Genomic DNA, 23,472 nt, shown 5'->3' on the forward strand with positions numbered 1-23,472 from the left:
TCTAAGTGCTATAGCCAGCATAGAAAAATGACAAGGAACATTATGGGCTTACTCAAGGGAGTCAGATCTTTTTGCTAACTGCCAGAAAAAAACTCACGGCTAGTCAGGCAGAACACAATGAGATACAGCATGAGAAATGATGGACACTACTGGGGCTTGGCTCTAGAAAATCATTTCTACTAAATGTCCTCAGAATACAGACCTTGAGCCTTTTACGGTATCAAACACAGAAGATAAAAATTATTGCTGCACATGAATGATGTTTACAATTGCACATACATATGTGGGGAAGCTGTACCGTATGTACTTGCTGCAATTTTTTTTCCTTAAGAATGTAGGGAAGGTGAAAGATAGAGTCCTTTTCCTTAAATTCTAGGGTTTTAGATATTATTATACAGCTTTTCCACTGAAAGGTGATATAGCTTAAAATATGATCAGACCTGGCCCACAGTCAGCCATATCCTATACTATTGAAGTTGTGTGTATCAAAACATAATGGAAAGAGTTGGTAGGGTACTAATACAAAGACCAATAAGCAAATTTATCCTGTATCACAAAGGAAATAAATGAATTCAGGAAATTATAAATGGCAGGCAAGCATGGATTTATAGCTGAATGCTATGATATAAAAATAAACACATGGAATAGTACAGTATTTAAATTACATTTAAAGTTACATTTGTCTCATTAAAATATAAGCCCTTACCTTTGCTGATCTCTTGTTGGCTTCTCTTCTGGCTTCCCTTTCTTTCAATCTTTTCTCCTAGAGAAACAGAGAAAATTAGCGACATAAAAATTTTTATTAGGTTGATAACACATTCACAAATATTCCTTTAAGCCAACTGATATGTGACACTCATTATTCAACAAATGCTTACTCAGGACAAGTATTCTCAGTAAGTATTCATCAAACAGATACAGAATCTCATCTGAGTTCTACCTATTAGCATCGTAATTTTGGGCTAGTTATTTATATTCACTCTCAATTTCTCATCTAAACTTGGTGAAAGTAAGCAAGTATCTCATAAAGTTGGTATAATAACACAGTTTGAACATTTTCAAACTTATAGCTTGAAAATCCATAACTGTTTAGGACAATGTCAGTATGAATAGTACATAATCCATGTTGGCTATCAGAATAAAGAAAAAAACGCAGTTATGACTATTTCCCTTTTCTGTCTAAAAGCAGAATTTATAAAATTATATGAAATTATAATAGTATGATTATATAATTATAAAAGTATAATTATAATTTTATAAAAATTATAAAAGTATATGAAGTACTAACCCTTGAGTCCATAGGAAAGTGACAATATTGTATCAACAAAAATAATGCAAGTTTATTTTCATAAACAAGTTACTTTATTAAATTGTTTTCTAAACTCAAATTACTTGGAAGTTTCAGGACCAAGGTCAGAGGAAAAGGATCCATTTAGAAACAAAAATTTAAAAGTTTTGACTCACTGTCAAAAAGTTTAGTGACAGAGACTGATCTCAAATTTGTATCTCCATTCACCCCACCTACAGCTTTCCTCCAATACAATTTAAAATTAAAATGTCAAGTTTGAGACCTTATGGATGTGACTTTTAACAATGAAGAACACCTTGTACTATTTTAACAAGCAGTCAACTGATAAGACAATCATCATCAAATTGTTTGTCTAGTCAGATTTTCAGAATGATTCTGTCATTAAAAACAAATAACCGTAAAGTTTTCTTAAGTTGTAGGAGGGACACAATTTCTGAACATTTGCATTGAGTTTTCATAGAAGCTGGTACCAATTACTGATTTCCTAAAAGTAGTAGTAGACTGTATAATGAATGGACTATTTTCAAAGTAGGAAAATAGTGAAGAAAATTTTTTTTTACAAAACCATCATAATTATGCTTAGTTTAGTTTGGGTGTGGGTTTTAGTTTATGGAATCATGTATTTCTTATTTTGTCTCTTCTCTCATATACACATAATTTAGTTCTATTTTCTACAAAAATAAAAAACCTTTATGTCTTGGAAAAGTAAAATCAGCATTTTATCTTATCCTACAAAAATGTTTTTCAAGTGCTCCTTAAGCTAATTTAAAACTACAGTTATATAAAACATCAAATAACTAGAGAGCATTAAAATTGTGCTTTTTCAAACAGTATCTGTCCAGTATTCTCATTACTATTATTATTGTCTTAGCAAAAGAAACAGCTCTGAATTAAGTAGCATAATTTCTATATAGTTTTAAAGCTATATACAAAAAATTACGAGGTATTGTCATTCCCATTTTAGAAGTGAAAACATTGGTAAGCAACATGACTTAGTACTTGAGGCTGATGTAACACAAGAATTAGTGACAGACCTATGACTAAAACTGAGTCTGTGGGGCTGGCATTCCCCTCCAGCCCTCTCTCCAACACATGCCACAGCCCTCTCTCCTGCATTAGAACATTTTCTCACTTTGTAAATTCAAACATGTTTTCATTGGATCAAATGCTGTAGACCAATATTTCCTTATAATAACAATAGTCTATTGCTGTATGGGCCTTTCATCCCAATAAGCTTAGGTTTTTTTGTCTTATAGTATTTTTTTGGACACTACTTCATCAATTTTTGCAGTTTCCTGTGCAGGATAAAAACATAATTAAACACACTTAACAGTCACACAAATGTTTGCTGTAATTATTCAGTAACTGGCCTTCTCCCAACACATTAGAGTACCTGAAAATGGCACTTCAAAGCTCCAAAGAATAACCTTGATATGCTCACTTCAGAAAAGCTCTTAATCCACAAAAAAAACAAAAAACAATCTCCATTCTGGGGTTTCTCGGTTAAGCATTTTAATTACAACAAGTGTTTGTGTGCGCAAGTATACATGTATTGCAACTTTACAGCATTACTGAATTCTAGTATTAATTCATTATACTCAAGGAAGACTATTTTACATTTCAGGCTTGTATTGGCTTCCAGAATTCACATGTGCATGCAAATGGAATAATTTTTTCTTTGAAGATTTCTGCCCAAAGTCTCAGGTGGATAATGGATAACCAAATCCTTTAAAATATGAAGTGAAAATGACCAGGACAAGAAACAAAAGTACAGCAAAAAGAATGAACTTTTAATACTGGGTGAAACAAAAGGAAAACTTATTATTCCTTACCTTAAAAAGCTATGTTAGTGTCTATGTGAAAGAGGTAAGAGTAAGCATTAATTTCTAAACAGAGAACAAGTAGGAATAAGCTAATCAAAAAATTGGGGAGATGGACATGTGAAGAGTATTAATTACAGACACTACAAATGACAAAATAATGATACAAGATTGAGTGCAATGATTTTAGGGAAGAAAACAACTAAATTTTATTAGACTTAGTACTTGCCCCCCCCCTTTTTTATGTGGTTCTAATGTCTTAAATCTTATTTATTTTCCTGCTGTATTTTTGATGATTGATAACAAAAGCTATTTAGTGTCACACAAAAAGACAAAATTTTATCTTTAGTTCTGCTATGCTACAAATGATTAAGAATGAAATTCACTAATAAAAATCAAGTTCACAAGGGATAGGAAACAAAAATCACATTTCAAGGTACAAAATACTCCCTTTTAAATACTCAATGGTATTATATTTCTTTTGCTTCACACATGATAGGTCTTTAGCTTTAGGAAAAAAAAATGCCATGAAATATAAATTTCACCAGCAGTCAGGACTACATACACACCCAAACCATTCCCATTCGATGTCATCTTGAAATCTGTAGAGTTGGAAATGCAGCTCATAAGTTTTATGAGATGTTAGAAACATAACATCTGAAGGCAAGGAATCGGGTTTCAGCCATCACAGAGAGAGGACAGCTACCTCTTTTTCAAAGAAAACTGATTCCAAAAAGTGAATAAAAGAATGGCTGTCTGGATTTCTAAATTTCAAGACAATGCACGTATTCTCCAAGACAAAATCCCAGTAAATATCTGTATCCCCTAGGAACTCAGAGCACATATAAGGTTCTTTATATTCTGCAGTTTTGCCTAAATGACATATGAAAATCTTTCACACAGAACTTTCTAACAAGCATAGCAAGGATGTGAGGGCAGGCAGGACAACTCACATGGAAACTAATTCCTAATTCCCTCAAATATTTACTGAGCTATAATGTGCCAGCTCCATGAGGGCTGTGGGAGCAGGGAATGCAGGTGCAGTCAGGCTTCCATGGTCTCTGCAGTCTAGGACACAAGCTAGTCAACCCCAAGCTCTCAACTCTGCCTCTGCTTCTCAACCCCAATCAGCTACTATTCACTACAGCTCTAATAAAACAAAGAACTTTACAAAAACAGAGATAGTGAACAGTGCAGAGATTTCCACACAGCTGATTAAAACCTGTGCCATTCTGAATATTTGTCTCATATTAGGTGTTGGAGATGAAGAGTGCAAGTTGCAAGATGCAGAACCCAGCATTGAAGAGACTATAAACTCAGTAAGAATAGAAATCTCCCAAATTACAGATGAAGGTTCACACTAAAGGCCAGTCCTTTTCCTAATAAACCTGCTGTGATGGTGACAGGAAAGACCGACACTGGCAGGAGACAGGACTACATGGGAAGAGCACTGTTTTCCCTCTGGTGTAAATAAGCTTTCTTCATAAAGTCCGTTTTAGAATTAAGCACCAGATGCTCTATTCCTTGTTTTCACTTTGATATTAGCTTAGATCAGCCTCTGACACTGCCTTTGATTCTTCCATGTCCACCATTACTGTAAACTGGATTTGGTACAACTACACAGCTAGACAGTGAACATCTGGGGAAAGGTTATTATCTTAATTTGTGGCCCAAAATACTAATGACAGTATTTATGCTATTCCTAAATTTATTTGAGATGAGTTAAGTTGGTCTATAAAAAAAAAAAAAACCAAAACACTCCATTACCTGTCATATTCTTCCTTCAAAAGTCACCCATTCCTATAACCTTTTATTCACTGCTTCAGAAGTCCCTACTGTAAAAGAGTGCCTGCTGGTTTGAGAGGCAGCAACACAGCAGAATTGTTCGAAATAAAGTCTGCAGAGAAATAAAGACCTTGGTGAAAGCACCATAGTTGCTTCTGTAAGCTGTGGGTCCTTGACAAGTTATTTCACCTATTTAAGTTTCCTTTTCATCATTTGTTAAATGAGGCTGGCTCACTGACTTCAGAAGTTAGTTTTTAACATACAAAAGAGTAGTCCAGAAAAATCACTTAGTGCAGAGTTAACTAAGTGCGGCACAGTATTAACATTCTTACTAGTATTCCTAAATGCCTGGGTATGGCTTCCCTCCTTCTTGTCTATCATAAAATTTTAAGTTTAAGATACTAACTCAATTCTGTTTAAACAACAAAAAAGATTTTCTAAGAAGCCCCTTCCTAATTTCTAGTGTTCATGCTAGTAGCATGTGGAACCCAGAGCAATGCTGTGTCATTTGACAAGCTATCCAGAGCCACATCACCATACAGCCATACTATCGACTAACACAAGCCAAAATGGAAAAAGCTATCCTAGCACATTTCAAAGGAATCAAAGAGAACTTCACAATGAACTGCTTCCCTCCACACTCAGCTGTTACAGCAGATATTATCACCCTAAATACAAGTAATCTTTCAGTGTTAAGAATGATGACACACCACATTGCAATTTTTCACTGATTAAAGTAAAAACTGTTCAGTGATGTGATCCATAGCCCATCTGTCATAGCTCTGATTGAATTATGGGAAATTACATTGTTTCCCTATGAATTAGTGCTTTTGCCTTTACAATTTACTAATCGCTTTATATGCAAAAATGATAGCTTTAGCTGTAATTTTACTTCTGATGAATGGTTCAAGAGGTTCAGCAAATGAAACAGTAACAGGAATACTTAAGTACCATTACTTATAAATTGCCAAGGAAGGTTGGAAACCAGAATGACATCAGAAGAAAATGATGCCAACCAATGAAGATTCACAAAAAGAAAACTGCTGAGTGACCCAAAACAGTTATGCCAGGGCTCCTGAAGGGGGTGAGCTGTTGAGGACCAGCAAGCAGGCAGCTAGATTTTATTCCCACTGATGCCATCAACTGTACAGCCTTCCCACCCCCTCATAAACTAGTTAAAATACTTGTAGTTAAGTTTCTAAGTCTTTAGGACACAAGGATATTACTGGAGTCATAGACATGACACAACTTTCAGAATGTGGTAGATGAAAATTAAATGTCAAGGAAAGTAGGGAGGAGATGACTAGAAGAGTCCCCTATGTCTGACTGGGACATATGCAAATTTGTGGTGTATGAGGTCACTCACTCATTTTAACAGCGGGGGTAGATGACCACTTTCAAATGAAACTTTTTCTTCTATACACACACACACACACATACACATTTTACATTTCTTCATTTTGTACATTTTTTTCATCTCAGCTGTAATCCCATGGGCTTCCCATCCCCACTTCACCCATGTGCCATCACCAAGGTCCCATGTGCTCTTCCTACCCCAGTTTTGTTTTTTTTTTAAGATTTATTTATTTATGAATACAGAACTGGGGTACAGGCCAGAGGCACAGGGGCGGTGAGAGGATTCACCAGAGACAGAGTGGGGAGCAGGTCAACTAATGAAATGTACAGCTGAGGGGAGCAGCAGGCAGGTTAGGAGAGGTCTGCCTCGCCATGTGGGTAACCTCCGGGGCAGGGATCAAACTCATGCTGAAGTGGCTTTAGCTTCTTAGTGCTGTGCTTTAACCTGCTCCACCAACAGGGAGGGCCCCCAGTTTTGATCCTGTTCCTCTTTCCTTCCCCACAGGATTTCTCTGAATTATAGTTGTTAGCTGATGTTCATTTTTTACTTTATTACAATCACTTTATTACAATTATATGTATATATATTGCTTTATTACAATCATATATATATATATATAAAAACACACACATACACACACACACACACACATATATATATATATATATATTTTTCCCCCCGATCCCTTATACTCACTCAAACAAAACCTTTAAGGATATAGTTATCATTTTTATTCTGTATATTTCACTTATCCATTTAAACTATAATCATGAATTACACTGAATATGCCAAAAGAACATTTCCATGCTTATGAAAGCTTCTAAAATCTGACTCATTATTAAAAATATAAAGGATGTCAAAAACATAATGTTACAGATTTTATAGTTTTCTTTTTACATGAAAAGATCTTTCAGGCACATCCCTCATTGATAAGATCATTATTAAAAGTTTCTTCAGTTTTTTCTATCTTCATCAACTAAAGCTTATTTTGAAACTCCAAAGTTAATATTTCAAGTATTCTTAAGGGGCATACTTCCACAGAAGTTACAAAATTGTAACTGACATATAGGACAGTTACCTATAAGGGATGGAGTTTTAAAAAAGAGTAAAAGGGGCCCTCCCTGGTGGTGCAGTCGGTTAAAGCACAGCACTAAGAAGCTAAAGCCGCTTCAGCATGAATTCGATACCCTGCCTAGAGGTGAACCACATGGCGTGGCAGACCTCTCCTGACCTGTCCACTGCTCCTCTCAGCAGTGGACTTCTTCAATCTGCCTGTTCTGCTCCCCACACTGTCTCTGGTGAATCCTCTCACTGCCCCTGTACGTCTGGCCTATACCCCAATTTTGTATGCATAAATAAATAAATCTTTAAAAAAAAAGAATAAAAGGTTTTGGCAGAAGCAAGACTTCACAATGTTTTATCAGCTTGATTTTTGGATGATGACTCATTTCTAGAGTTTAATGTGGAAAAAACAAAGTCACAAAAAGTCATGCAGTTAACTAAATTCATAGTTAACTGATTCAATTTAATTTTCCTGAGGTCAGAGGAAATGACATATTTTAAATATCCTCGCTTTATACCCTATGACAGAAATTAACACACAGTGTATAATAAATACACAATGAGTAATTTGAAGTTAAGAGTCTACATATTTCAGAAACAATATTCTACAATTTGGATAAAGTAGCAACTGCTACACAGAGGGGAAGGTAGCAAATGGAAAAGTTTTCATATTTTTGTAAATTCTTCCTATTTCTTTTACTGCTGGCTACAAATTTAAAATGAAAGGATAAAATGCTCTTAGGTTCAATCTTTCCCTAGGTGAATATTCTAACTGGGCTGAAAATAAAATGATATTCTGCTGACATGTTTAAGTTATTAACAATTTTTAGTAACAAATTACTGATGCCAAATTTTAATTCAAAGCACTGTAGTAACAAGAAATAACAGAGCAGGAAATTTTTAGTTCTCTCGGTAACAAATGTTCAACAACTGCAACCAGAACACTTAAGGGTCAATGGTTTTCTCTTTTTCTGGAATGTTTTTCCCAATATTCATTTCCAATTCTGAGGTATCTTCAACATCTACTTTTTTTCTTCCATCAAATGCTACCAGAAAGCTGCATCAACTGTTAAAGAAATGACAGCTGAGGCTCTACTAAAATTATTGGTCCTTTAAATAGTGACAAGGTCAACAGAGGTCAAAACACAAGAATCCTCAGCACAATTCATAATATCCACATTCAAAGACTTAAAAGGTATTATAATACAAAATTTAGTATACTAGTGATCTAGAATTGGTGATGTTATTTATTGTTAATCTGACATTATTCACTGTCTCAAGGACATGCTGTAGAAACTTCTTTAAAGATGCAATTTTGTCTTATTCTTACCTAGTGAAATGTCTTCTTTTGTGGAAATTAAGCATTCTGGTCATCAGTGACCAGAATGGAGTACTCCATTTCAATGGGTTCAGTGACTCTTAATGTCACTCAAATAGTTGAAAGGTGAAATAAATTGTGATTGTATTCAAACCATGAAGTATTATCCAATAACAGACAAACGCTACAACTTGGATGATCCACACAGAATTATGCTACGTGCATAACAGCCAAATCCTAAAACACTTAATAGTTTCATTTATATAAAACATTCTAGAAATGGGATATATGGGTTTCCTATCTATTGCTTCTTATAACTACATGTACAATTACAATTATTTCAAAATAAGGACTTTAATTTTTGATTAAAAAAATTTAATTTAAAAAACTCTATCATTTGGGTCATCTCCACTAAAAGTAAATTAGGTTAACATTCTTAGAAACCAGAAGGTACACAACAGATTATACCAGCAGAAGAAAGAACAAGTAGATAAGACCAACCAACCAGTCACAGAAAATGTATTAAGAGAAAGCAATAAAGAAAATAACACATTATTAATGAATATCTAGTGTATATTCAGATATATTTAGGAACATATTAAATTTCAATCAGCATTAATACAAGATGGAAAGCTTACCCGATGCTTTGCCTTAATTTTCTTCCTATATTCTTCTTTGTCAAATTTGTCCTCTTCTTGAAGCCTTTCTTTCGCTTTATCTAAGTTGATACCACCAGTGCTGTCCTCTTCCTCAGGATCGTTGGAGACGGATTTCTGCATCTGCGGCCACTGCTGAACTAACTGCAGACAGGAGAAGGTAAATGTGGGGCAGGAGATGGAGCACCAGAAAACTGTTTTTCTTTGTATAATGATTTTCAGTGGTGCACAGACAACTTTTGGCCTCACAACCCATCTTTCTTTCACTTTCTAACAAGTGTTATAATTTCAGTGAACAAGTCACAGAAAACACTGTCCTAATCAGGAAGTATTGCTGCCTTACCCCAACAAGAGCAAGGCTGGAGAAGGGGTATCTGCAACATCTGTCTACCTACAGCATTCCTACTTGCTCATGAGTGCCAACTCAGTTCGTACCAGTCCACCATAGACATGGAAGCTAGTGTGAGACCTCCAGCACTAACAAACTCCTGTTTGTTAGAATTAATTTCCTTGAAGGTCATCACACTGTACTTTGCCCATGTAACCTCAAAACCTAGCATGTGTTAGGTGCAAAACTGATGAAACATGTTATCAGCGAATACTACACATGAAGACAGAAATTAGTAAGTGTAAAGGATTTGCTGGGTCTGCCCAACTACTCATTTTCATGCACAGTTGGTGGCTGGAAACAAGGTGACCCAGAAGACACACTATGTGGGAGTCAGGGTATCCTGGCTTCTTCATTGTCTAATCCTGAGCAAATTACTTCTTCTCCAGCTACCTGTACCCTTTCACCAAAATAAAAAGATGTGACTCAATAATTTTCCTGGCTTAATGCTATAAAACTCTAGACAATCTAGACAAAAACAACTCTTACTTTATCTAATAACTGGTTGCCAGGAGGAGAGAAGACCACTAATGAAGCTGTAGACAAAGGATGTGGTAGGCACACACATCACAGGCATCAACACTCCTCTCACTCTTGTCTCTGCCACAGCCATTTTTCAAGATGTGATTCTACAAAGTCTGCACTTTTAAACACTGCTGTACGAGCAGCCGGGGCACCTGAGAAAAGGATCGACTGTGACAGCAAGCACGCCACCCTTGGCTCTGACTCTGAGGCCTGAATAGTGGCGTTCCTCTCAGTATTCCATCATAAGGAGCAGTATGGCTCGCTGCCACACAGAGCTCATATCAGTGTTAAGTGCACACTAAGATATTTTATATTAAGGATTTATACTCTTCTTGAAGCTAATTGGTATAATCTGTGCAGTTAAACTTAGTAGCACAGTAAGGAACCTCATTACGCTAACAGCACTAATCTTATTTGACAGTGAGCAACCAATGTAATACAACTCTATTACAGTTCTGCCTGCTTCTAAGGTGTGGATCTCTTTTCAATAATTGCACAAAGATTCATTATTTATCAATTATATAGGCTTATACTGCAATTTCCAACAACAGGTTTGAATTGCACTCTATTCTGTTACTGTTCATAATTTATATATCATTTTAAACCATTTACTAGTGCAAATCTGGGCTTCAGAAGCCCTTCCACAGAGTAACAACCAAAATCTTTGTGAACTTCAAAATTAAAAAGGAACATACTCCACTGGATATAGCATTTGTACTGATGGTGAAATATCTGATGTGATATAACATAGAAGGTATAAGAAACTATTAAATTACTATAGCAGACAGTTGGTAAAACTATGTTTGGGTATAGCAATATTGTTCTAAGAGCTAGAAACAAAGTAGTGAGTAAAGCCAAGAAATATACAAAATCCTTCCTGACAGAGCTATCCTCATTTCACTGGAGTGGGAGAAATGGACAATAACCAAATAAATCTATACTACTAAGCCATGTAATAAATGTTATGAAGAGATGAAAGAAGACAGGGCAGGAGACGAGGTTATAGGGTGTGGAGTGCGGGGCCCTGTGTTAGGTTAACAGGGTCACTCAGACACAATATTCAGCACCCCTGCTATGATCACTGAGTAGCCATTACTCCTTAGGACAAACACTTAACATTCTAGAGCACTTTCCTCTTTAACAAAGGGAGATAGCCCTATGTAAAAGAGTGGCCTTCCATGAATAATCCATGAGTGGTAACCTGTTCCCTACTTGATGGCTATGTATTTATAACAAGACCAAATTATGAGGAGATAAATACCAAGCAACTAACCTCACATTAGTTTCAAGCAGAGAATTCCTTAGATTGCAGGGCTCAATTTAAGAACCAAAATGTAGACACCTTTTAGAGTCAAGCAAAAGCAGCTGTGGCCAGCAGCTGTTACATTTGTGCTTGTTCCATGGAACACACTGATGGAAACCCTGACAAGAACATCTTATTATAAAAACCGAATTTAAGATTCAAAATCAACTTCATGTTGTTATCAACTATCATAATTTACTATCAGTGCAACATACAGTAGGTGAGATGCCTGTATCATGGTGAAAGGAGTTGCCTAGTGTGCTTCAGAGAAACTTCTTTTTCTTATCAATCAATGGTTAAGTCAGAAGGAAAATCAAAGTCTTTGTTACTTAACTGAATCTAAGAAATGAAGTATGTACATAATCTTACCTCCCCTTCATCAGTAAAGGTTATTTTCTTGTTTACTTTAAAGTTTCTCTTCATTACTTTTTTTGCTTCTGCGACCTTGGTCACCTTTTTCTTGACACTGGACTTTGAAGTTTCTTTCTTCTGTGTGAGAATATACAAAAGACATCTCATTATATTATGTACATGTTTACTTGTTGCATATTTATTTTATAAAAATATTACCTATATAACTTAAATAGGTAATATTGATATAACATTTATCTGTAAAACATCTATAATAATGTCTATTAATATAACTATAGCAATACACTTTCCAAAACTGAGTGCAGACTGAGAAGCACCAAAACTACTGCCCAGAAATGAAATTCCTAGGTTTATTAACTAACGACTGTTCCCGACCACAGTGCTAAAATGGTGGTGATTGAGTGCTGGACACAAACAACCATTACATTTTCTTCTATAGCTAAAACTATGCTATCCTGATAATGTTGAAGCAGCAGAAAGTGCATGATTTGAATAATGAACATGTAGGGTAATACAGCCATCTTGCAGCTGAAAAATATAGTTTACACCATGGGTAAGAAGGGTCATGTTTGGCATCGTTTCCTTCTCTGTGTTCTGAATTTCAGAACTATTCTCCACATTTCCAAATATGCTCCGAGTGCTGACAACACACAAGGCATCCCAGTGCACACGTGGAGACACCAATGTGAAAGAGACAGGGGACTACCACCCTGTTTTCCTCCTCCCCTCCCCCCGTCTAACTCTATCCCAAGGAGAAAAACATTAAGCAACTAGTGGAAAATGGTAATTATTTAATCATAAATGCAGCAAGAACTTAGAAAGAATATGAATGAATGACCATGTAATAGGGTACCTATCCTCACTAGTGTAAAGTGAGGAGGGTAGATGAAGGAAAACTTCATATTGAGACAAAAGTTTGATGTGAACAGTGCACCCCAACAATGATTCACTAACAACTCATGGGGGGGGCACACAAATACTCTCTGTTCACTAGTGGTGTGTTTCACACGTAACTTACAGGTGTCTTAGATCAATGGTATTCTTCTGGTTATTCATTTTAGCAGGTCATCCATACACATGTATTTGGGTGAAGGATACTCAGTTAAAAAGATGGCTTTCATGCCTTCTTCAGTGACTTCCCAAGAGGCAAGACCATTCCCAGCTTCTATTCCCTCACCACAGATACATCCTACATTTAAGTGGGTCTGTAAAGATGCCTGAACTAAAAAGAGCTACCTGGAATGAACAGCTTGAACACACCTTCCTTTCCAACAACACTCATTTATGCACTTACAATAACTATCTAAACATTACAGCTCTAGGTCAGAATAGTGCATTTACATTTCCAAAAACATTTTCAAATATACCTCCGAAGAATTTATACAAATGTATCATCCCACCAAACATGTGATAGCCAATGACTCCCCATTTCTAGTCAAAGTACATTATTAGCTTTTGTATTTGCTAGCCAACTAGGTAGAAAACTAATATACTGGGGAACTCTTAATTTGCATCTGTATTACCAAGCCTGACAGAACACCTTTGTAAAAGATTTCTTCTGTGCACTGTACATACTCTTTCCCAGAAGTTTCATGAATCCCTGGCATTTTAATAGTTAATGTAAAGACTCTCTTCATTTGTTAAAGAGGCTTCACTATTTCCCCCACTTCATTTATGTTTAGACAAATGTCATAGTGTAATATTTTGCTGCTTTGCTTTGCTTGGGTTTTCTGCCAAGCAGACAATTTTAATTTACTTTTTTTTTTTTTTTAAACCTTTTAAATAATGAAGTTTTGCTGGGTTTGGGCCATACTTAAAAATACTTTTCCAGGACACAGTGTGCCATCAGAGGCTTCACAGAGCCCAAAGGGGCTGCATGGCACCCAGTGGGGCAGGCAAGAATGCTGCTGCTGCCGCTGAGCAAAGGAAACACTCAGCGTTCTGGACCATGTGGGAGGTGGGCTTCTGGGTCCCTCTCTCTTCACCAAGGACAGGATGACTTCTGAAAGACCCTGATTCTTAAGCTGATACTTTTTTGCTGTGGGGTTTGACCAGTCTGGAATTTGAGCAGCACTGACTTAAGGCACCTCCGTCTGGGTTGTCGTCAAATAGACACATGCAACTCCGGTGCTGTCTTCAAACGGCCCGAGAATCAGTGACCATCTCAAATCTTGCCTGGTGGCAGCTGAAGCCAGAGTCAGACAGCACATTCCCCGCCCACCTCAATTCCTCTCCTTTGCAGAGGAACATGGGGCTCCACTCTCTAAGCAAAGTCACATTTCAGTTAGTGTAAACTTGTGTGCTACAAAAGTTCTGAGAGAGTTCCTAAGTTTCTGTAGGGACACTCCTTTTTTTTCTTGTCCAGAGGAATACTCCTGATGTTACTTAACAGATATTTTAAGTAAAGATTGCACGCACATGCACATACACACACACAAATACTCTTACAACTATAAGACATTTTAAAAATAAAGACTTCATAAAATATGGATTTTACGTTTCTTAGAAATTTTGACATTGGATCTTGAACACCTCATTAATACTTCAAACTTCTATTAGTTATAGTAACAAAAAAAGGAACACCTAATGCTGGGTTCTATTTGGACTATTAGGCTACTGGTACAGAAGGAAAGCAGTGGCCAGGAAATACCATGAAAGATTTACACAAGATGTAAAACTTCAAAATGCAATTTTCATTTCTATTTGCACTTCTTCCACAATATGTATGCAATACTTTAAAATAACGCGCTAAAAGGAAAATAGCATAAAACACAAAATTGATAAAGCATCAATGATAAAAGTCATTCTCAAGAGTCCTGTAATAGCTATAGGAGGTTGCTACAAATAGCCTGGGCTATACAAGGACCATAAGAAAAAATATTCACCAAAACAAGAATGACTCCTTATCAGAAGGATGTGTGAGTTAACACTGGCCACAAGAACATTCAAAATGTAATCAATGAAAAAGGAAAACTATCCTCAACAGAAACATTACTAGACATTTTAGAGGGTAACATAAAAATAACTGTAAAATATTGAAAAATAAAACTATAGGGAGATGAACATTAGAAAGAAGTAAAGGGGAAGCTACTCTGAGAATCAAATTTTTATGTTTCCTTAAAGTTGCTCCCATGTGTCAATGAATAATTAATAGTTTATAATAGAAACTATTTATAGATGAAGGAAACAAACAAAATAAAGAACAATTATCCCTGCTGGACCTTTTCCAGTCTAAACCCTTATGTTAAAGATAAGGACTTTACAAAGCATTTATAAATATTGTTGCCCCAAAATCCAAATGTACTTAATTTCAGATATTTTCATTGCCCTAATCAAATCTTACCAGAACCTGCTTATAAAGAAAAAAATGCCACCTATGCAAGCATATCCTTTACTTATTCGAAATTTACCAAAGCATAATAATTCATGTATTCTAATTGGACAGTATACATTAAGGAATCACTAAAACTTAAGTAAAAACTTAAGATATCAACTTCCCTGACAGAGCACCTTTTTAAAAATGTTTTTCTTTTTTTATTTAAAGATTTTTATTTATGCATATAGAACTGGGGTACAGGCCAGAGGTGCAGGGGTGTTGAGAGGATTCATCAGAGAGAGTAGGGAGCAGAACTGACAAATCGACAAAGTACACTCCTGAGGCGAGCAGCGGGTGGGTCAGGTCTGCCATGCCATGTGGTTCACCTCAGGGGCAGGGGATCAAACTCACAATGAAGTGGCTATAGCTAGCTTGCAGTGCTGCGTCCTAACCCATTGTACCACCGGGAAGAGCCCAATAGAACACCTTTTCATGTACCTATTGACACTTTTTATGTCTTTGGGAAAAAACAAGCTTATTTTTTAATAAAATTATTTGTCGGTGTGTTTGCTTTGTTGTACAAAATCCTTATTTCAGATATTAATTTTATATTAATATTAGGTGATAATTATCAGACATATGATTTTCTTCCATTTGCCCATTTTTAATTTATTTCCTTTGCTGTAAGAATCTTTTTCATCTGACGTAATCTCCCCATCATCTCAGCCTTTGTTGCCTGTGCTTTTGGCATCTCATCCCAAAGATCACTGCAATGTACACTTCAAATATATCCAATTATATCTGTCAAAATTAAACATACAATTACATCCCTCAATAAAAATGGGGTGGGGGAAAAAGAGAAAAGTAAATTTACTATCACCAGTAAGAAGGAATGCTTTGTTTGTGAAGTCTCTGTCAAAATTAAGAGTCACCTAGACAGTGCAGAGGTTTCACTCTGCAAGGTAAGGGGGTGCTGGAGATAAGCTCATTTTACTGTGGCTCAGCCTAACTAGTCAATGCTGAACTTTGAGGAGGTTCAAGATGTAAAGTTTGTCTCATGTGTATTTCATCACAATTATAAGTAAAATTAAGAGCTCCTCAGGATATAATTGGACTTCACTTTAAAATATTTTTGCAGAGGGCCCTCCCTGGTGGCACAGCAGGTTAAAACACTGCACTAAGAAGCTTAAGCCACTTCCTCATGAGTTCAATCCCCGTCTGCCCCGGAGGAGATCCACATGGCGTGGCAGACCTCTCCTGGTCCGCCAGCTGCTCCCCTCCGCAGTGTACTTCGTCGATCTGCCTGTTCTGTACCCCGCTCTGTTCCTGGTGAATCCTCTCACCCTCCGCATCTCTGGCCTGTACCCCAGTTCTGTACAAATAAATAAATCTTAAAAAAATTTTTTTTTGCAGAACACTGTCTTTTCAGAATTCCTGCACAGATGGAAATCTAAGGCAAGCTTTCATGCACCAGCACACAGTTCAGAAATGTACACAAACGAGCCTGGCGACCAAGGTGGGCAAGGAAAGGGGATGGCAGGCCCTTAAAGAGAGACCAACTAAAATGAGATGAAACAAGAATACTCATAAATTATAAATTAAGGAAATTTTTTTAAAATTTTTCATTTAAAAAGTCTATGCTTATCAACATCATTTTTTTTTTAAATTTTACAACAGTTTATTTTTACATCATTTTGTACATTCTTTTTTCCATCTCAATTGTAATCCCCGCAGGTTTCCCATCACCAAGTCACCCATGTGCCATCACCATAATCCCCCCCACCCTGTTTTTGATCCCATTTCCCCTTCCACCCCCGCAAAATGTCTCTAGTATATGGTTGTTCATTATTTTTGTTATTTTCTCCCCTGGTCCATTTTATTCCTGCTATGAGTGAAACCAACCATCGGTTATTTTTCTTTCTCTTTCTGGCTTATCTCACTAAGCATGATCTTTTCCAGCTCCATCCAAGTTGCTGCAAAAGACATGTGTTCCTCTTTTTTGGTTGCTGAGTAACATTGTGTATATGTACCATTGTGTATATGTACCACATCTTTTTTATCCAGTCATCTACTTTTGGGCATTTGGGCTGCTTCCATGTTTTTCCAATTGTAAATAAAACAGCAATAAACATGGGGGTAGGTACAGGTATCTTTTTCAATCAGTGTTTTTGTGTCTTTTGGGTAGATACCTAGGAGTGGGATTGCTGGGTCATAGGGAAGCTCCATGTTTAGCAGTTTGAGGAACCTCCAAACAGTTTTCCATAGTGGTTGTACTAGTTTGCATTCCCACCAGCAGTGCAGGAGAGTTCCTTTTTCTCCACATCCTTGCCAACATTTGTTGTTTCTAGTTGTTTGAAGATGTGCCATTCTCACTGGGGTGAGGTGGTATCTCATTGTGGTTTTAATTTGCATCTCCCTTATTACAAGTGATGTTGAACATCTTTTCATATGCTTGTTGGCCATCTGCATTTCCTCTTTGGAGAAGTGTCTTTTTAGCTCTACTGCCCATTTTTTGATGGGGTTGTTTATTTTTGTTGAGCTTCATCAGTTCTCCGTATATTTTTGTGATCAGTCCTTTATCACTACTTTTGTGTGAGAAAATGTTTTCCCAATTAGTGATCTGTCTGTTTTTAGTAATGTCTCTTTTGCTGTACAGAAGCTCTTTAACTTGAGGTAGTCCCATCTATTTATCTTTGCCTTCACTATTGTGGCGTTGGGTGCTCTTTAAAGATGTCGCTGAAGTATATGTCGTGTAGTGTTTGACCCATCTTTGCTTCTAGGTATTTTATGGTTTCCGTTCTTATCAACATCATTATTTTTAAAATTTAACAGAAGGCAAACAATGACAAATCTTGGAAATATGCATAAACTTGGTCATATTCATAAAAATGGGAATAAAAATAATCCAAGAAAACATAAGCCAAGTCTCAATTACCAATGAATCTGATAATATTGTGTTTGCTTCCAGGTGAATCTGAATTTACTCTTGTCCTCATGAAGGTGAATCTTAAAAAGCAACCATTTTCCTAGTGAGTTGTAATCACCCTGAGGGTGAAGAATAATAGAATTATACTTGTGTCCTCAGAACTTCATGAAATGGTGGCATATCAGAGTACTCAATGAGTAGTCCTACAAAGAATTAGTGAATGACAGGTGTTACTTTGTTTACGCAACAACCATGGGTCATATCTTGATTATAAAGTCAAAGCTTAAACCTTTCACAGTTTGTTCAAGTTCACATAATTAAATTAAAAGGCACAACTTTGCTGTGTACATTCACATTAAGTGATTTCTAAATTAACAAGCTGTTTTAGGTTATAGTGTCATAATTTGACTCAGTATTTGCCTTTTAAGTTTCTACCAATTTTGAAAGAATGTTTGAAATGCTATTTTGAGAAACATTTTTTCAATTTGTGAATTCATGGACCATTTTACAGCTTTTTCAGATTCTACTTTCTGATGCAACATTTGCACACACTTTTTAAATAATTGTTTTCAAATCCAAGTATAAGTTTGAAATGCTGAGCATGTCATTCCCAATTACAAGGCCTCAATCCTACTTCCTTTCAAATGAGAATCACCATTAGAGAAATTTTTTCCCCGTTTTCTACATAAGGTATGTTCATACCAATCTATTGCTCTCACTATTCTGAATAGCCAATAAGGAGATGCATTACTACTTGCTTTTAATCTGTAAACTGCAATTCTAATATATAGTCATGAAAATGTTTAACAAACACATTGTATTAAATAACAAGAACAAAATATTTATATAAAATTTCCCTACATACCTTTTTGAATCATCTTAACAGGGGACCATAAACAGGAAAACAGATGCTTAATGTTCCTTTTTCATTATTCCTTTTATTTATTTATTTTGTTTGTTTTGTACCTCCAACCAAAATCTTTACAGCTATTTAGTGATCTCAGCACTGTTTGAACTTCCAATTTGTTCTGCAGGAGCATAAGGCCCAACCATTCCACACAATGTTTTCTGATTGCTAGATCTCCTTCAGAATTCCTACTATCTGAATATGCAGGCTTTAACTTAAAGTACTTTCCAGAAACTGCTGAGTACTTTAACAAGTATAACTTTCAACTCATCCCCAATAGTTTTTACTTCCCACTGCTCTATCATTTTTCAGATTAAAGTACTGACACTAAGTCCTCTAAGAAACGTCACTTTTCCCCTAAACATGTGTGCCTCCTTTTCTTGTCAATTTCTTGTCAGGATCAACATAAGTATACCCTTCATCTAAAAATCCCTTTTATAGCATACCAGTGTAATTTTTTAAAATTATATCTCTTTCATTACCTCCAATTAGTCCAGTTAAGATATATTTTTCTTTTCATCACCCCAAACTACATTTTACTTTGTTTGCTTCCTTACTTGAAGTCTCAGCCCCAACAGAATTTCATGGCTACCAAATCCATCACTGTCTTTAAGTGTCTTATTTATTATCATTCTACCTTTTCAAACACTTACTTGTATTAATGGAATACATAAGGGATAATTTCATAGGCCTCTATTCACTATTTTAGGATATTTTCTTTTATTCACTGAAATTGTTTATGTTACTGTTTTGCTCATCAAGAAACAATATTTGCGATATACACCATGCCCCTTAAAAATAAACAAAAAAAGCCAAAACAGATGGGTAAACTTTAGATACTTTGTTTTTTAACAAAATTATGGAACCAGTCATATTTTGACTTAGGAATTCAATTTTTAACCTGCCATTTTTAATAAATATTTCTATATCAGGAACCAGGCAGCTGAAAGCAATTTAGAGAAGTGGCGCCTGCAATCCTTCCTAAGACTTCAAAAAATGACTGTATGGATTTAATTTCAAACATGCATCCAAATTGGTTCTATCAATTCCTGTTGTCTCTTACAACTTCTGTGAAAATTTAGAATTATAAGCTATATGCTCCAAAACAAGCAATATGAAATGGAAAGGTGATACGTGTCTTATGGCCATTTATTGATTGGGCTAAAGGAGACTATGTAAGGGAGGCCACGCTGCTGGTAATGAAGTGAGTTAAAGGTCAAAGGGCTGTATTGATGGAACTATAAAACAATGTGACACTGAAGTATGCTATTATAGGGGCAGCACTTGAGCCATCTATAACCTGCCACCTGCCCAAACCAGATCAGAGACACAGAAATAATGCAGAATAGCTCATTTAGTCAAAACTTAAACAAAATGAGATTGCATCAAAATAATATTCAACAATATTTAATTATAGGTTTAGCTGTAAATTCTACAGCTTTCTACAGTACCTACCACAGAAACAAATTACTTGGCACTCTGGTCCTCAAAACTGATTCATCATGACAAATGGCACGTAACACTTGCTATTCAGTGAATTGCCAATTTAAAAAATTAGCCAAGTGCACACATGCACATACATCTACATGCTAAATTATAGCAACAGAATCTCAAGACGATTACAGCTTCACAAAACACTATGGTAACAGAACTAACATGCACTAAACACAATCTGGGCTTGCTACTTGGCCATTTTTAACAAGCTACTTTAAGACATTTAAAAGATGCTGATACCAACCTCCTAGCCTGCCAAGTCATTATCAGTACTATTGTTAAGGGGAAGGATGTCCTAAAGGAACTCTAGAGTCTTATGGGCTCCACCCCCTACTCCAGCTTTCTGGACCCTACCCCCAACTCCAGTGATTGGAAACTACAACTCCCAGCAGTACCAGGGAGAGAACTGCAAGGACCAAGGGCGGAGCTAGCAGGAATTCTGGGACATTTGGGGGATAAATAGGGTGCGATTGCATCTCCCGTTCTCTTGCTCAGGAAATAGAGCTCCTGACGGCGTGACTCCGGTGTGTTCAGTCAGCCTAGCCGTAAGGTATTCCTGTTCCTTCCCCTTTTGTAAGTAAACCCTTTTGTGTGTACCTGCAATATAACTGAATTCTGAGGACATGGAGGCCCCACAGACAGGTGGCCCAGTCCACTCTCGGCTACCCTGTAACACTACTATGGATTATCTATGATTCTGGTGTTTGGCAGTTGTCTAAACTTACTGATGTTAATAGATCACAAGACATGCGATACAGGGCAGTGTCTTCCAGGAAACATTCATAACCTCATGGTAGTTTTCCAGTTTTTTATTGAATACAAATTTTAGCTAAGAAAAAAGTACCACATGAAAAGTCAAAGGACAGCCAATGGTACCTTGTTCCCCCCAAAATGTGTGTAGATGATGTCTACTCATTTAAAATGAGGTCCTCCTCAAAACCCACCATTTTAATGGGAAATACTGGTATTATTTAAGTACAGAACTTGGGAAGCTGAAAGGATTATTCAAGACTACCTGAAGAAACACTGCCTTGCATATTCAGAAGCTAACCTTCAGCATCAGCCAGCCTGTGTGTGTCTGTGAGGGCTAGCACTCTAAACCCTCCAAACCCAGGCTGTCCATACTCTCACTTTGACACCCACGTAACAACAGTATGTTAGTCAGAAACATCTTAGAAACTACACTTTTCCTCTGACAATCAATCTTTCTAAATAAAACTCAAAGACCCCATAAAATAGAAAACAAGAACACAATGTATTCTTTAAAATGCAAAGAATACATTTTAGAAGTGTCTTTTGCTTTTTTTCATATAAATATACAGCTATTACTCTAAATACGACCTTTTTAATTCTCTCTCAAAAGGATAATTGCATCTACAAAAAGTATTCTGTCCCTCAATGCTCTACTTTGTCCATATCCCCCACTCACGAACTGCATGCCAAGCGGTGATTAATAAACACCATTTCCAAAAGTTTGACAGCCTTTGAAAGCTGTTGACGAAATCTTGCCAGTTTATTTTTTCTCCCACCTTCGACTGCATCCTCGCTAGTTCACAAGTAAATTTATAACACTAAAATGTAATATTTGAGGAACTGCAACTCACTAAAAACTACTGTAAAGCCCAATTCCCCAATATTTTTGCTGGTGTCCAAATTTATGTTTCATACCCAAGCAAATTAAAAAACAATGAACAACTAATTTACTCTCCTTCCTCCTGTTCCATCTACAGACTAGTAAATACAGATGTTATCAAGACACTTAAAATTCTTCCCCCAAAGTTGTTTTGACCTAAGTTGATTAACACTGGCTATTTTCGGAGACCTTTTCTCACTTTCTATCTTCAACCTTCCAGCGGCATCTCTCACAGTATTTATTATACTCTATTTTTAAGAGATTCTTTTACTTTTGTTTTACCCACCTTTGTACCTATTCTCCTGTTGTGACATGGACTTTATCTTACTCACTGCTTAATTCCTAGAATAAAAGCCTACCCCATGCCCAAACAAAGCAGTAGGTATTTGTAAAGTTGAGCTTAACTTGGGCCAGTGATGATCAATTTTCATTCAGAACAACATCCACTCAAAGACTCTGAAATATGTTATTTTGTTACCTATTTTGAGATCTAGTTGCTTAAAAGGCACAAAAATTAGATGAAATACGTCCCACTAAATCTTACACTTATTTGTTGAGAAAACAGATTCACTGACCCTGGCAATAAAGTGTGATGTGTGATTTAGGACTGAGTAAAAATGATGTCAGCAGTCACTCAGTTGCAATGTCCTGCATCCTCCAGCCAGCAGAAGAGGCTATACCAGGCTCAACTTAGGACAGGGTTGTGGCTTCCAGCCTCAGAAAGACAGACCCAACTTCCCAGGGGCCCCAGCCATCATCACATGCTAGGGAGTGGATTTTGCAAATGGCCACCAGCATCCACAGCTATGCTGCCTGGTGCCCTGTGGCTTGGCTGCCTGTTCATGGAAAAGGTTGATTTACCTCTTAGCCTACTAAGGGAGAATAATAGGAGGCAGGACATCGTTACTGGGATAAAAAAAATCTATGCTTTCTATTGAGCCAATTGCCCAAACTCTAACTTCCCTGAGTTTCCCCCCAGAAAATGGGGGTAGACTCATGCCTTACCACATCTTGTGGATCCTGGCTTCTGCCCACAATTGTCCCATTTCCCCATAAAAGCCTATTTCTTAATTCATGCCTTGATATTATAGAATCTGCCTTAAACCCTGATACATGACGAGTGGCAATCCTGATAAATTCACCTGCAAATCAATAAGTCTCTAAACTTTTAAGAAGTTTATTTTGCAGGCAGCATGCTAGATGGTTTACATTTTGTGATTCTCACATATGCCCCTTTGAGGTACGCCCCCCATCTTATAGATAATGAAACTAACAAAGCAAAGGTAGGGTCTAAGCAGAGA

At 36.5% G+C, this 23,472-nt stretch overlaps 1 protein-coding gene across 1 annotated transcript in view; it reads right to left on the reverse strand.

The window, feature by feature from the left end:
• DDX10 (DEAD (Asp-Glu-Ala-Asp) box polypeptide 10) overlaps positions 1-23,472 on the reverse strand; it is a 200,785-nt gene that overhangs the window by 72,241 nt on the left and 105,072 nt on the right. The window contains exons 14-16 of the mRNA XM_004689285.2: positions 11,893-12,012; positions 9,290-9,451; positions 707-763 (exon numbers count right to left, since the gene is read on the reverse strand). Of these exons, the coding sequence (XP_004689342.1) occupies positions 707-763; positions 9,290-9,451; positions 11,893-12,012 (339 nt within the window). The remainder of the gene's footprint in view (positions 1-706; positions 764-9,289; positions 9,452-11,892; positions 12,013-23,472) is intronic.

Source organism: Condylura cristata, unplaced genomic scaffold (genome assembly GCF_000260355.1).
Source record: "Condylura cristata isolate star-nosed mole 26May11 unplaced genomic scaffold, ConCri1.0 scaffold00025, whole genome shotgun sequence".
NCBI classification, from domain to species: domain Eukaryota; kingdom Metazoa; phylum Chordata; class Mammalia; order Eulipotyphla; family Talpidae; genus Condylura; species Condylura cristata.